Raw genomic sequence first — 15,090 nt, 5'->3', positions numbered from 1 at the left:
GACTGGTGATTCAGAACAATTCAGATTCTACCCAAGAATCTAAGAATAGTCCGTCAGGTAGCGTCGTAAAATATGGACTGTTCCAAGTAATGCTGTTTTTTGTAGATCATATGGGGTCACTTCATTGATTTTTAATTGCTGTAAATAGTTGGATAGCTTCTTTGAAGTTGCACCTAGTGCACCGATAACTACTGGGATGACTTTGGTGTGTTTAAGCCACAGTCGGCCAACTTCGATTGCCAGATCTCGATATTTAGTAATTTTTTCCAGTTCTTTGTTGTTAATGTTGTTATCACTGGGTACTGCAATATCGATAATCCAAGCCTGTAGATGTTCAATAATTGTGATGTCAGGTCTATTGTGTTCCAAATGCCGATCAGTTTGTATTCTAAAGTCCCAGAGAATTTTTGCTGTTTCGTTTTCCAATACAGTTATTATTATTATTATTATAACTATTATTATTATTATTATTATTATTATTATTATTATTATTATTATTACTATTATTATTATTAAGAAAAAGATATATATTTTCTTGATGCTATTCTAATATGTCAAGATAATAATAGTCAGAAGTAATTCTGAAGTAAATCAAATCTCATTTAAGTAATGCAAATTTATAAATTCCATGTTTATTTGTGGATCGTGATTATTCGTATGTGTAGCCTTGTTTCTATTTAAATTTTTCAACTTTCTGGATTAGCATGACTCTGTTCAGTCGATAATTTTTTTTTTCCTCTTTGGTTTGTGCAGTCTAAACTACAACATTTTATAACTCCTCAAGTGTTTTACAAATAGATAACACTTACGAAGTAGTATTGGCTTATTCAATTTTGTTCTCATATCTTGAATTCGCTCCCTGGGAAAGCTTTCGGCTGCTATTATGAAAGAGCTGTCGAGGTGTGAATTCAGTGCGCAATCTTTGCACAGCTGTGAATTAAATCTTATTGTTTATCCTTTTGAAAAGATTGAGGCGAATCACTAACTTGGACTACTTTTCTAATCTGCCCACTGGCCTGACTTGTAAGCACTGGAGAAAAACGTGCGATACAAGAAAACGTTTGGACAGTTTTAAATGTATAACATAATGAATTAAAAGCTGAGTTTTTTTCCTTATCTCACCTTATTCAAAATTATTTTTAAAAAAATCAATTTCCGATATTTCAAGTTAAAATTTGTCCTGTTACTCTGGGTGAAAACGTTTCGAATATGATTGTGATCTGTGTCATCTAGTTAACAAATTTTTATTTCAATATGACCTTGGATGCTTATAACGGTTTTACATATTCTTTACAGAGTCGTAACAGACTCATTCTTGCCAACTTAGATCTTGCAGTGTTCTTCTATACCAAATATAAATATATATATAAAGATATATATGTATAAATTATTGCCCATTTAAATAATAATAACGTCATAATATGATTAAAATCTTTCAAACGGTTTAAGATATGATTCTAGGTCAACAAAAAGACAGGATCTTTTGTCAAATGATAAACTCATTATACTTTATAGAATCTCTTTAAACCTACCCATATGAACTTTGATATTTCATTAAAATATACGGTTATTATTTTATAAATATGCTTCAATAATTCAGCGTATTCAAAAAATATTTAATTTTAAATTAGTTTTGCTAGGTTGGGCTAAAACTATTATTTCGATGAATTTAAAAGACAGTTTTCTTTTCTACATGTTAAAATATTGGCGCGCTATTAGGGCAATAATATCAGAATAAAAAAAATTATCATATTAATTAAGTCTGCTTCATTTTTCTGTGGATGCACCTTTAATGCTTATAACGGTTTTACATATTCTTTACAGGGGCTTTATAGACTCGTTCTTGCCAACTTAGATCTTGCAGTAAATGGCAACAGAGAAACACTCGCTTCTTAGAGTAACAGCTTTTACCAAATAGAAACGTACAGGAAAAGGTAAGTACTTACAAGTGCCTGTCATCTTCAATGGCCAGTAGCTTTTCTGTTGTCGACACAACACTTCCCATTGCGTACTAAGCACGAGCGTTTGCTAAACAAAACCCTTCAGCCTAAACAAAATGCATGAAAACGATTATGTATATTTACCCATATGGAACATATATTTATATATTTTGAGATTGCTTTCACTCTCACTAATTCCAAAATACGTTCAACACTTTTGCTTTATTTCGATGAAAACATATCCGAAGTCTACCTACAGAGAGTTTGTGCTTTCGTTGATATAAAAGGATGAACTGATACATTGAAAGATAAGCAGAAAAGGAAACACCTCCAATATAGTTATCTTCAAGGTCATGTTCAAGTATTATGCGAACTAGATTGTCACCGCTTCGATAGTTTTTATTTATTTATTTTTTCTTCATTTTTCCTAGATAACAATTACTTAAACTGGAGACTGGAAAGCAGATTCTATAATATCACTTAGATATCTAGTAGAAATTAGGGAACAGAAACTCGATATAACAAGTATATATATATATATAGTATATATAGTTATTCATAAAAAATTTGATTTGGCAAATTTCCTTGTTTGCACTTACTGCTGAAGTGACTAAGAATCTTATTACGTTTTTTTTTTTTTTTTTTTTTTTGACAAATCGAATTTCTGTTTGAAGCAGTCATTAAACATTGTGTTAATGGGACTCCAATTACACGTGTAAAACTATACCAATAACCTGACACTGCTATTATTAATAGATTAATAATGTAAGTGTGCATGTTAATTCAATCCTAAAATATCTAAACTTCTACTATACGGTTCCGTATGGAAATACGGCGCTTCAGACATCTGCTAAGGATCTTTTCCTAGAGATGCAGTTTAGAAAGAGATCATTACTATAAAATATAGTATGTAAAAACAGCGATCGGCTGTTTGATGGATTTCAATTGGCAAACAGATGTAAAGCATTAATAACATTAATATGCCCTGCACTAGTTAGAAAATACTGGATAAATTTAACTCAGCATGATGTGCGAACTGTGGTAAGTTTAATCTGAAATATTTTTGATTAGTGAGAGTAACTTTTAACGATGTTGTAGTGCCGTCAGCAGCTAGTCATTAGGGATATCCACCTGATAGGAGGGTGCTGAAAACATTCCCGAATCATAATTCTACTATCTTGCAGTGCTCTAACTAATTATGACAGGTCCATAGCTTTGTGTTATAATCGTATGCTCTTGTCCTTCCATTCGCATAAATAACAAGAACCAGGATTAAACACTCCATCCTTCTTCCAGAGGACAGTGTTGTTTCTTATGCAGTCAGATTTCCCCCTCGAAATTCCTGACCGTACTCTATCATATGACAAATTGTAGCACATGTATGGCACTTTGCGAAGTATTTTTCTCCTTCATCTGCCTCTCACATCGATCGACTGCTTCCAACTACATGCTTGACCTCACTTTCTGTTTTCTATTTGTCACACATTCTCAGTATGTATGTCCGTAACACAGCGATGTAACCACCTTAGAAGGATAATTTCCAAGGCTCTGTTACCAGCTCATTTGGCTTCCATTATAATTTCTCGTTCAAAGTTGTCTTTGACCTTTATTCATTATCACACACTCACACTTGAACACGGATACTGTCACTCGGAAGAAATCAATTGCCTATTTATCTCTGGGTGCTGCATGTCGGTTATTGCGTGTCACTGATGGCTTCCATTTGGCCAAAAATCTCTAATATTCAGGCCATTGAATTCATATTTTTATGACGAGATTAAAGAAATATTATAATTTTCGATAGGACTACTTTTGTCTGATTAATATACAGATATTTACAATTAAAAATAACCAGTAAATAAGGATGATATTCATTTGTCCATTAAATTGAAAAGCGTTTACCTCTTCTACATTAAATTTAAAATATAAAAATCTCTTTGGCCAACTTATTATCATTAATACCAGAAGACATTGCTCGGTGTATAAGAATTTTGGAGGGGAAAAAAACTAAAATAAGAAGAAAAAAAATTCAAATCTGGAGATCAACCATGTAACTGAGCCAAGCCTTTGCCTATATTCCATGAGTACGTAATTAGAATACACGGAACTACGGACATAAGCATAATGGGAAAACTGGAATCTCTTTTTGCAAGTAGTATGTCGGTAATTCCGAAAGTATACTTCTGTTCCCATCAGTAACAAGTAGTATGCACGGAGAGAAACACAGATAAAGATATAAGGATGAGTAAGACAGGTGATTTTTATGTTGTTAAGTAATTCATTAGAGAATTTTTTTTATTTACATTCGAAAGCATTAATGCGTTCATTCATTTCCAGATTATGTACAGATAATTCGTATGATCCTTCAGTTAGTGTTAGATGATATTCTCTAGTCTCAACTTTTAGAAAATAATCGATAGATGGTCGTCACCATCATTCCACAGATCAATGTGTTTCTGAGACGTTCTAAAAAATTATGTTCCTAATCGCAACTAGTGTTTATTTTTCTCTCTCTTTCTTTTTCGTGTGTGTGTGTGTGGTACTATTTTCATGAGCCAAAGTTCAACTAATTCTCGAAAGCATCGAAGAAAAAAAGCTTACAAAATGTCTAGAATAGCACACCTGGTGTCATTAAAGTTACCACGCGGATGCGTAGCACGTATTCCAAATGAATATATTTGAACTCTGTTTATTGACAAATATTTTAAATACCAAGACAATCCTATTTCAAAATGGATTCCTTTACTAATATTCCTAATCAGAGCTTAGGATTTTTTAATTTGTTTGGAGTTTGAAAGAAATTTAAAGCAAATTGAATAAAACTTTAAACTTATTGAAATACTAGTATTGATGTACAAAGTACAAGAAAGCCCATACACTTTCCGTATTCTTTATTTGACATCGATTTTTTTTTCTTTTGTAGAATTCGACGGTGTGAAACACAAAAATAGTAGTGACAAACAAATTTTGGTATAACACTATTTGTTAAATATAGTACTTTCTATTGCATGTCTTCTAAAGTTTACGTACCTTCCCTTCATTGTTGGACTTTAGACTAGCTGTTATCTCTGTAATCTTATTCTCAATAAAATTATAGTTTACTTAAGCCTGGTATATTATATCAGATAAAGCATAAGAATTGTGATCATAGAAATATCGGCACACCGATTTAAAACCAGTAACTCAATGACTATTTCCAAAATTCTAAAGCGGAACAGTTTACAACTCTGAGATATCTGCTCAAAGCAGAACATATCAAATATTTGCAAATCTAAATGTTATATAAGCCAAAAATTACAACAGTGACGTTTACGAAATGACTGTCATAATAAGTTCAACATAATAGTTACTCACTCTCAGCTGTAGTCTTCCATAACATTTCTCCTTATTATGCTCTTAATTGGTCAGACTAAGTTCATAAAAACTAAGTATAATGAACTGAAGAAAATATTTTCCACTATAACTTATAATGTCATAAAGGTACAACTGAAAATATGAAATAAATAAGGTGCAAGTGAAAATCACTAACAGCAAAGCACATTCTTTAATTTTTATTGCACAAGAAATAATCCTTTTCTCTGTGAAATGTCATAATTTTAGGCACGTAGAATAATGCGCTGATTCTGAAGTTACGCATATCTACCCTGTATTCTCTAATAAAAATTATCATAATTAAAATTTTTCACTTGAACAGAAAAACAACTGATTGTTAAAAGCAAACATAAGTAGACTGAACACGCTAAACACATGTAATCGAAATAAAACTGACATAGTCTTATACAGCTAAGAGCTGTAAGTAGTTTTACATATCTCTTACCGAGCAGCGGAGCGAGATTGCTGCACACGATTCTGCTAGAGTCAACTTGATTTAATGGAAAAAGTAAAAAGATATAAGGGACGGGGGGGGGATGTGAGGACTTGGACACTCGAAACTTCAAAAGCCTAGGATACTCATGAACGTTTATACAAGCAATTAGGAAGAAGAAATGTATGGAATAAAGATTGCAATTTCTTGTATAGTGAATAATAGGGAGAAGATTTAACTGTGAGTGAGACCTAACGAGGCTGAACTTTGAAAAGTCTTGCAGCGAGCGGCTTTTGTTGCTTAAAAGGAAGTCTGCTCATTATGTAAAGGTTCTAATTAGAAGCCATTGGCATTACACGTTCAAAATGCTAGGCAAATTCAAGGTTGCTATTAGCAGTCATGTAATATTCTTAAAACGTTTTGACATCATCTTCTCTCATGGTCACACACCTGAGTTCCGAGCACCCGAATTTAAAGGAACGTCAAACGTGAAAATATTCTTTACAATTAGTTATCTTTAATATTTTCTTTCGTTTTAGTATGGCAAGAACCCTAAATTGTGTCAGACACCCTCCTAGAAAATCCAGAAGATAATACTTTTTGATTAGTATGTATTTTGATGAGTGATAATGTTTTTCGTCCTAGTTTTTGTAATGTTTCCCGTGTGACACCATTTCGAGACTTCAGTTTCGCTTTCGTTCTAATGCTGATAGCAATCATTATCATCATTTATAAATTTTCTAAATAATGTCGGTTGTTTCCGTTAGCTATTCGGAAGAAATATAACAATATTTCTTCCGAAGACAAATATTTAGGATGACAAAATAATCGTAATCAGTTTCAGGATACTTAAACTAACTTAACAGAAAATTTTAATAAAACTAATATATATATATATATATGCTTCTGCTACTGAAGAATCAGCTAAGTTGTAAACATACATATAATCTTGTGACGAATGTTTTTTTATTATGTTTTTTATTTTGAGCTCATACACGAGAGGTTGGTTAATCAACCTATAGTACGTCAGTACCGTGTATGGGTAGTGGATTGGGAAAGGAGAAACTTGTTTATACTTTATTTAAAAGCCTGTCTATTGTATTTCTTGGGAAATATATAAGTGTGGAAGACTGTTCACAATAAGTAGGAGTTAAAGAGTAGGAAGACAAGAAACTTGTTCTGTGGGTTTTAATGTACTGTGAAGGGATGTTGGGCGGCAGCTGCACGTGTTCCAACGGATTTAGTACTGAGTGGGAAATTATTGATGCTATTTCAGATGAACATTTGCCATGGGAATATTTACAGAATGAACACATGCATGTTGCATTAGATTTCCAATCCAGAAAAGTAAATGAAAAGCTAAATCAGTAGCCTTATTGATATTCCAAAAGGAATATCAATAAGTCTAACTGATACTCTAAAACTTTAGAATCACCAGCGATTCAAAAACACGATTAATATTGTAAAACACCTTATAACCTATAATGATTTAAGGTGATTTACAGTTCACAGAATTCAGTGGAGTTATCATTCGATATTATTATAATGATTACTATTATTAAGAGAGACCTCCAGCGAATCAGGGACTCATCGAGGGAGGCCACATACTACACGCACCAGCTATCATAATTATTCTTGAATTCATTCACACTGCTTGCACTCACAACATCCAATGGCAATCCATTCCAATCACGCACCACCCTCTGAGAGAAAAATCTAGCCCTCATACCTCCTTCTTAGCGGTATTTATTCTCAACTTCCAAGGATGCCCTCCCGTCCTTTCCACACATGTAAACCCACCCTCCATAAATAGAAAAATTCCATCAATTGAAATTCTGTATGACCCTTTCAGAAGTTTGTAAGACTCAATCATATCACCCTTCTTTCTCCTGTTTGCTAGTGTCTGCAGTCTACAAATTCCCAATCTGTTTTTCATAATCAGTATTCCACAATTCTGATATCATTTTTAACACTCTCCTTTGCACTATCTCAAATACATCAGAATCACAACGGAAATCAGGATACCAGACCAGACGTGCGCACAATGGTCCAGGTGAGGTCTTATCAAGGCCTTCTAAAGAGGGAAAATGACATCCTTATCTTTACATGTGAACGTTCGTTTCAGTATTGCAATTATCTTTTGAGTTGTATTTGCAATCTTTGCTACTTGGCCACTGAACTTCAGCTTCCTATCTACTAACACTCCAAGATCCCTAGCCCCATCAGTTTCTTCTAGCATAATCCCACCAATATAATACGACTGGATATCTAATCACACCGAAGTGAATGACTGCACATTTACTGACAATGAACTGACATCCATTTTCCATGCCCACAATTCCAGCCTATTCAAATCATTCTACAAATACTGCATATCAGCAAACATTCCTGATTACTCTACTTATCTTTGCATCATCAGCAGATAGCTGTATATCGCTTGTCAAATCCTTCCCAATATCATTAATGTAGAGATTGAATAACAGTGGGCCAAACACTGATCCTTGTGGTACTTCACTGGTTACCTTAAAGCTTGCAGACTCACATCCCCCGTATACCACATTTTCATATCTGTCAATCAGCCATCCTCTTATCCACGCTAATACTCTGTAACCAAAACCCGTATTCTCCAATTTATGCAACAGTCTACCATGCTGTATTCTGTCAAAAGACAGCAAAATCCAAAAGTATCATGGTGTATCCATTCCCCTTGCCCAGTTCAATGGTAACATTGTTATAGAATGTGACAAGTTGCTAAAACATGACCTTCTCTTAGTAAACCCATGTTACTCATTGCAAAGTAGAGATTTACTGTCAACCCGTTTCTGAATGCGCGCCCTAACCAATTTTTCCAAAATCTTCACCACAACCACTCCTGAGATACTAATTGGTAAATAGTTGTATATATCGATCTTTGCACCACCCTTGTGCAACTTAGTATATACCTCAGTTGGTCATAATTTCCTGCTTTGTAGTTCAGCAAGTAACCTTTTCTGAATGGAACATTCATAAACTTAGTTACTTTTCACTTTCCAAGTGAGTACCGCATGATCACTCTCACCATCCGGAGGCAGAATAGTTATTACGCCTTTAACTGAAACGCCCTCTTACACTATAATCAAATCTAAAAGTCTTTGACCTCGAGTTCCTTCTGTCACATGCTGCTTGAGGATGTTGTCCCGCAACAACTCAATAAATGCATTTTCATTCCTCTCATGAGATTCTACTTCTACCCCAATCAATATTTGGATAATTAACGTCTCCTATTATGATTAATCTTTTCGAGCTCATCTTTTCTATTTTGTGATGCATTTCTTCATCACTAGCAACCGATCCACTAGGTCTGTAACAACACCCCACTATGCAATTGATCTCGTTAGATTCCACCTCACACCAGATGGCTTTCAAACTCACTGCCACATGAAATATTGATAGTAGTAGTAGTACAATCATATGTCTCAACTTTAAATGGATTCAAATCATCCGATATCATTAGCAGCACGCCCCCTCCTCTCCTATCCTCTCTATCGTTTCTAAAAATACTGTAACCTTTACATTCGATACAGTTATTATGTCTGATTCTGATAGCCAGGTCTCACTAATGCCTACAATCTGAGGTCCCAACATATTGATTAAGGCAACAAACTCTACTCCTTTTTTTCTAATACCCCTAGCATTCGTGTACAGACATAATAATCTATCTACATGTTCTTTTTGTATACTCTTGTCTGCAGTCTGCATGACACACAGTTGGACCACTTGCAGTTCTTTATTCTTCTCTAGTGCCTTATACATTTAGACATCTTTGCATACATTTGATGGGTCTGAACTGGACGAACCAAAGTCGAAATCGTTCTCGGCTTGTCAACATTTCCATGACAAAGCCATTCCCATCATTAACACAGTTATATAACATTGTCTCTCTTACACTCCCATTCTCATCATTCCTCCCTTTATAATTCAGTTTCCCTGACTCTGTGTTAGGTATCATACCAGTTATTAGTTTTTCTAGACTCCTGATACCAAACATATTCAGGTGTAGGCCGTCCGTCTTATACAAATCCAATCTTCCATCACTCCACACATCTAAAAACTCGCATCCATTCTTTCTACACTCCCTACGCATCGAATCGTTTGCCATCATAGCTCTTCTTCTTCTTCTTAATTCATTTTTATCATATCGAGGTAAAATACTGCCGATTTTCACTCTTTTCTCTTCTCTTCCAACAACCCTTTCATGTCCCCTCTCATACTGAACTTATCGCTGTGTGTGTGTGTGTGTGTGTGTGTGTGTGTGTGTGTGTGTGTGTGTGTGTGTGTGTGTGTGTGTGTGTGTGTGTGTGTGTGTGTGTGTGTGTGTGTGTGTGTGTGTGTGTGTGTGTGTGTGTGTGTGTGTGTGTGTGTGTGTGTGTGTGTACACAGAATAACATAATCGAAATATTAAGATATTTGAGTTATTACTTAATACACAATACACAAAAGGTTAGACTAGGTAAGGTGAGAGCGATAAATAATCTGAGAGAGAGATCGGTTAATTTCTCGAGTGAACAAGTTCCAGTATATGCATTATTGAAAAGTGTATTTTGGTCGTCTCATAAAGTTAAGGTTATTATTTTTACAAAAATTATAACTGCGCGATAATATTTTCTCGGAGTCTTAACACATTGAGTTTTTTAATTAAAACTAGTTCATCTGTTATCGAACTGTTGCGTGAAGTTGGATGGAGAGACAAATACAACGATATTAATAAGGAGAGCTAATGTTATTCGCTTGCGAGAATTTAAAAAAATATTAAAAATAACAAATCGAATTAAAGAGGAGAGTTGTTCTTTTTCGCTCTTGGTTCACATCATTCGTCATAAGTATTACTGTACTTAATCCTTTATTATAGATCAGGTTTTTATACAGTCATATATATAATACGCAACTTATCAAAAGTCAGTCTGTGAATTCGTTTAGATTTTTAATACTTTAAATCAATTTCAGGAGAAGGCATCATACGGGAGTGGCAGGTTTTCTTCTTTATTTTACTTCTTTATTGTAAAATAAACCGCCCAAGAGAACAATTCACGCAACTGGTATAATACATCTCTTAGTCTTAACTGCTTCATCGGTAATTAATTACAAACAAAAATCGAATTTTTTTTTAATTAAAGTTCTAAACCACCTTTGCACAATAATGTATGATTTTGAAAATGAAAACAAAATAATTTTCCAGTAAACTATATTTGTAAATAAAATTATATTTATTATCCAATTTATATTCGGATAAATAAATATAATATCAATTTATTATTTATCCAATAGTATATTTGTTTCAGTATAAAAAAACCTTTTTAACTGGAAGAACAAATTTTATATTTGTTTTGGTGATAAATAGCTAAGAAATGGTGCTCTTAATCGTTTTCTACTGCACTGAAACCATACTTCAGTATTACTTGTATTTTCCATTTCTAAATAAAATAAACAAACCTCGTTGTTCTTTTTTATATAACGTGGTTTTCTTTATGTATCATGAAGTTGACTTTGCATCATGGTATGGTAGACTGGATATATTTCATTCCTTCATTTTCTCATTTAAGTGTTTCAAAGGTTGTCACGGCCAAGTAAGTTGATTTCATACGCTAATTGATGAAAACAGGAATAACCGAAAGACAGTTAATTCTAGCTACATATTCTGATATGTATTGGTGTGGCAAGTGATAAAGCTGCCAACAGAAATGTTCTGGGGGAAAGGTAAACCAGTTTCCGGGAGAAAATTCTTTCGCCTTTACATGAGACTGGCTAACTCACTTTTAGCTTAAAAGTCCTTATAAAAGTTCTTATCATTAGATAGCATTCGAACTCAGGATTTTATAAACCAAAGCGCATCATCCCTAGCGACTGAGCCTACGCAGGCTAGACTAGATGTATGTCCACGTAAATCATTAGAGTTTTTATAACTCCATTTCACAATATATACTTTGGATGGAACGATGCTTTTAAAGTGAATGAACTCTCCTATACTTCTAAAATGATTGCTTCGCTTCTATTGCTGTTCTAAAGTGGAAAAATAGAGAGCATTTCTGCAGAATAAATCCAATTTCTGGCTTTGCTTCTTATCCTTAAATCAATTCTACCTTCCGTGTCTTTTCTATCGCTGAACTCTCTTATATCTCATCCCACCACTCACTATTTTCATGTAGCGAATGCATTAGCTGTCCGCGTTGCTATTCTTCCCTCTACCGAATCGCTTAAAACTACCCGAGTTCATTCATCTCTTCTGCCCATCTACGTCTTGTTCCTTATTGCCTACAAGTCTCCATTAAAATTATACTTTATGCAGCAAAAGCGCACAAACACACAACACACTTTCCAGTACCACATGCGTGGCTAAACAATGGGAGAATGAACCGTTGCGATGGCAACAGAGTTGCTCGCTTATCGATCGATGGGACAAGAAACTAGATCAACTACCGGGAGCAGAATCTCTTTACTGGCGTTTCGCATGAGGATGCTATTGTTTTCCTTGTCGGAGTTTAACAAGAAGTGGCATCCACAAATGGGCTATTCCTACATCCATCGCATTTAACAGAGACAGCACCCCCCCCCCCAGAGCAATTCCATTGCGGCTATATTAGCTTAGAATCCCGTGTGGCTCTTCTCCTGCAGGGCTATATGGTCTCTACTTCTCGGTCATCAGTTCCCAGAATGCCATTCGTTCGTTGGCGGAGACGTTAGATCAACTGTTTATCGGAAGCTAGTGAAAATGTCATCCCACAGGCATAGATGGAGCTCTTACAGGAGCCGCTCTTGTGTGGAGCCTGATCCCAATGACTATGTGGAAGTATTCATTAAACCACTAACGACATGCCAACCTACAGAAAATATTATCCCTTCGTTGCCTCATTTCCGAACAGTTGCTTATGGGATGTGCGGCTGCTTGACTGTGTTGGTGCTCTCTTGTGGCTTGACCCATGTAGTTCACTGTGCATGTTCGATTACTGTTCCCCTTCTGTCTTTCCTCACCGTGCACTATTGGTTAACCCTAAACTACCGTAAGTTCCTGACTGCGACAGCTCTTTACCTTTTATTCTGGGGAGGAATCCTTGGAGAATTAGCAGGGAACAGTATCACTCCTGCATCAGGAGATACTTCCACCAGTCCGGTGTTAACCTCAAGGCGATGTTTTACTTCCGGAGTCCGAGCCATCGTTACCTTGGCTGTGTACGTAACAGCCGTGTCATGGGCCACAGTCTTAGGTAGCCTTCCCTCCAGAGTGGGAGGAATAGTAGTCGCAGTTTATTCCATGGTTCGTCTTTTGGCATTGGTCAGTCTCACAAATGTGTCGTTGGGTATCCGCCCCTTCCTGGGTCACGCTTGTGTACTGGGTGGTGTTTTACTAGCCAAGTACACCGAAGCCATTCTATGTCCAAAAATTACAACCTATATAACTTCGGACGGAAAAATTGTGGCAATTCGTAGACGCCGCACCTGCAGCTCTGCGGGGTTGTACATCCTTCCAAAAGCAAGGAGAATCTCACTCCCTCTTCTGTCAGGCCAGAAAACACATGGATCGGTAAGTGAGCATGGTTACCTAGTGAAACTGATAAATAATGATTACGTCAAATATTAGCAAACGTAGCATCCCAAATTTTTACCTTCAAAATTTCTATAAAAATAATAGCTGTAACGTAAAGATATTATGAGTACCATAACATAAATTTTGATAGCTAATTCCCAAGAGACGGAGGTAGCAAGGTTTTTAATCTCGCAAACACGCAAATCATCTAGGAGAACATATGCAATTTACACATACAAGAATGCATATTTAGCCCTAAGACTAACTATCTTAGCCTAAAATTATGATTACGAAAGCCAATCAGGATAGTTTTTGGGCCTCAGTTTATTAAGAGGCCCAAAACTTTTCATGAGAATTAATATAAAAATTCGCCTACAGCGAATTTTTATATTAATTCTCATGAAAAGATGACCACCATTCCACATCTACCATTCTTGTTTTTTTATTTATTTATGCAATGTTTCATTGACTTAAAATTAGATTGATTTGTAATTGTTTTAAGAATGCAGTGTCCTTGTAAGTCGTTTTATAGTGTCTTACATTTACTCCAGGGATTATACAATTTATATATATATATATTAACTTCTACTCGTTATTCTAATTATATTCTTTACCTATGATCACTTTTTTAAAATATGCCTATAATGCGAAAAATATTTAAGGACCTATCTGATAATATTTGCATTTCCAAAAATATATGTACATAATATAATCAAGAAGACTGTAATTTATGTTCTATAAAATTCTAAACTATTACACCTGATAAAACAAACCGCTTAACAAGAACATCACTAATTCCTTATTTTTCTGAGGATAATAATCCTGAATATTTCTATCAAGGCAAAAAAGAGACAAATTAAGTCTATTAATACCATGACGTCAAAGAACGAAAAAACTTAGAAACCACCCACTACATACTCTGCTGATAGAGACATGACAGCAGTTAGCTCAGCTGTTTTTGTGGCATTATTGGAATTTTCGGTCAAATAAACAGATGATGCTGTACTTCAGGGACTAGTAAGTGAAAATTGTGTTCTACTTCTAAAAGCTAGTTTACTGAATAATCAATAAAACCTTTAAGGTAAGTAATTTCTAATGGCAATTGCATCAAGACAATCGCTATTAATGTTAAATTATATTTAATAATACCTAATTAGAAAGCTTTTAAGTTTGCTTTGAACGTTATGACTTCAGTATTCTGAATGCCTTAATGAAGGAATTTAATAAAATTAAACTGTTTCTGATGATTTTGAAATTGATTAGATGAAGTTGTGTAAGTTGTGTATGATAGAATTTAATTAAGGATTAAATTTTTAGAATATATAGAAATACTGTGCATCAGCTTTTTTACTTTAAGGAATATCATTTAACAAAATATAAAATATAGTGCCTCCTTACACTAATTTTCATGGATTTTGCCGAAGATTTTGACAGTATTGATAGAAAGATTATGTATAATTATTAAAAGCAATGGAGTTCCTAACAGACATGCAAGAATAATAAATTAAATATATAAAGAAAATAACCGTTGTATGTTGTTGCACAGCAAACAGCATCAGACTGGTTTGAGATATAAATTAGGGTGAGATAGGGTTGTGTAATGTCTCGACTACTTTTTAAAATAGTCATTTATTGGATTATTGAAATAGTTACAAGTATAAGGAAAGAAATAAAATGGTATCCTCTACCACAGCTGGAAAATTTGCATTATGCAGAAGACCGTTTTGATGTCATCAAACACACTCATATACAAGAAAAATTTACGTGTTGTATAAAACAGCTGAAAA

At 34.6% G+C, this 15,090-nt stretch overlaps 2 protein-coding genes across 4 annotated transcripts in view; one reads left to right on the top strand and one right to left on the bottom strand.

Annotated features, from left to right (window-relative positions):
• LOC150109142 (BTB/POZ domain-containing protein 6-A-like) overlaps nucleotides 1-15,090 on the bottom strand; it is a 36,355-nt gene that overhangs the window by 7,367 nt on the left and 13,898 nt on the right. For 2 of the 3 annotated variants that reach the window (XM_090411739.1, XM_090411731.1), the window contains exon 2: nucleotides 1,947-2,047. In XM_090411739.1, the coding sequence (XP_090267865.1) occupies nucleotides 1,947-2,005 (59 nt within the window). In that variant the 5' untranslated portion in view covers nucleotides 2,006-2,047. Of the gene's footprint in view, nucleotides 1-1,946; nucleotides 2,308-15,090 lie in introns of those variants that run through there. The other variant, XM_090411725.1, reaches the window with a different exon arrangement.
• LOC150109141 (uncharacterized) overlaps nucleotides 12,491-15,090 on the top strand; it is a 39,480-nt gene continuing 36,880 nt past the window's right edge. The window contains exon 1 of the mRNA XM_090401643.1: nucleotides 12,491-13,300. Coding sequence (XP_090257769.1) covers nucleotides 12,491-13,300 — 810 coding nt within the window. The remainder of the gene's footprint in view (nucleotides 13,301-15,090) is intronic.

The sequence above is a fragment of the Typopeltis vanoorti genome, chromosome 2 (assembly GCF_054136105.1).
Source record: "Typopeltis vanoorti isolate ZY-2024b chromosome 2, IOZ_Tvanoo_1.0, whole genome shotgun sequence".
NCBI classification, from domain to species: domain Eukaryota; kingdom Metazoa; phylum Arthropoda; class Arachnida; order Uropygi; family Thelyphonidae; genus Typopeltis; species Typopeltis vanoorti.
Note: the sequence above shows the minus strand (reverse complement) of the source record. Positions and strands in the feature narration are given on the sequence as shown.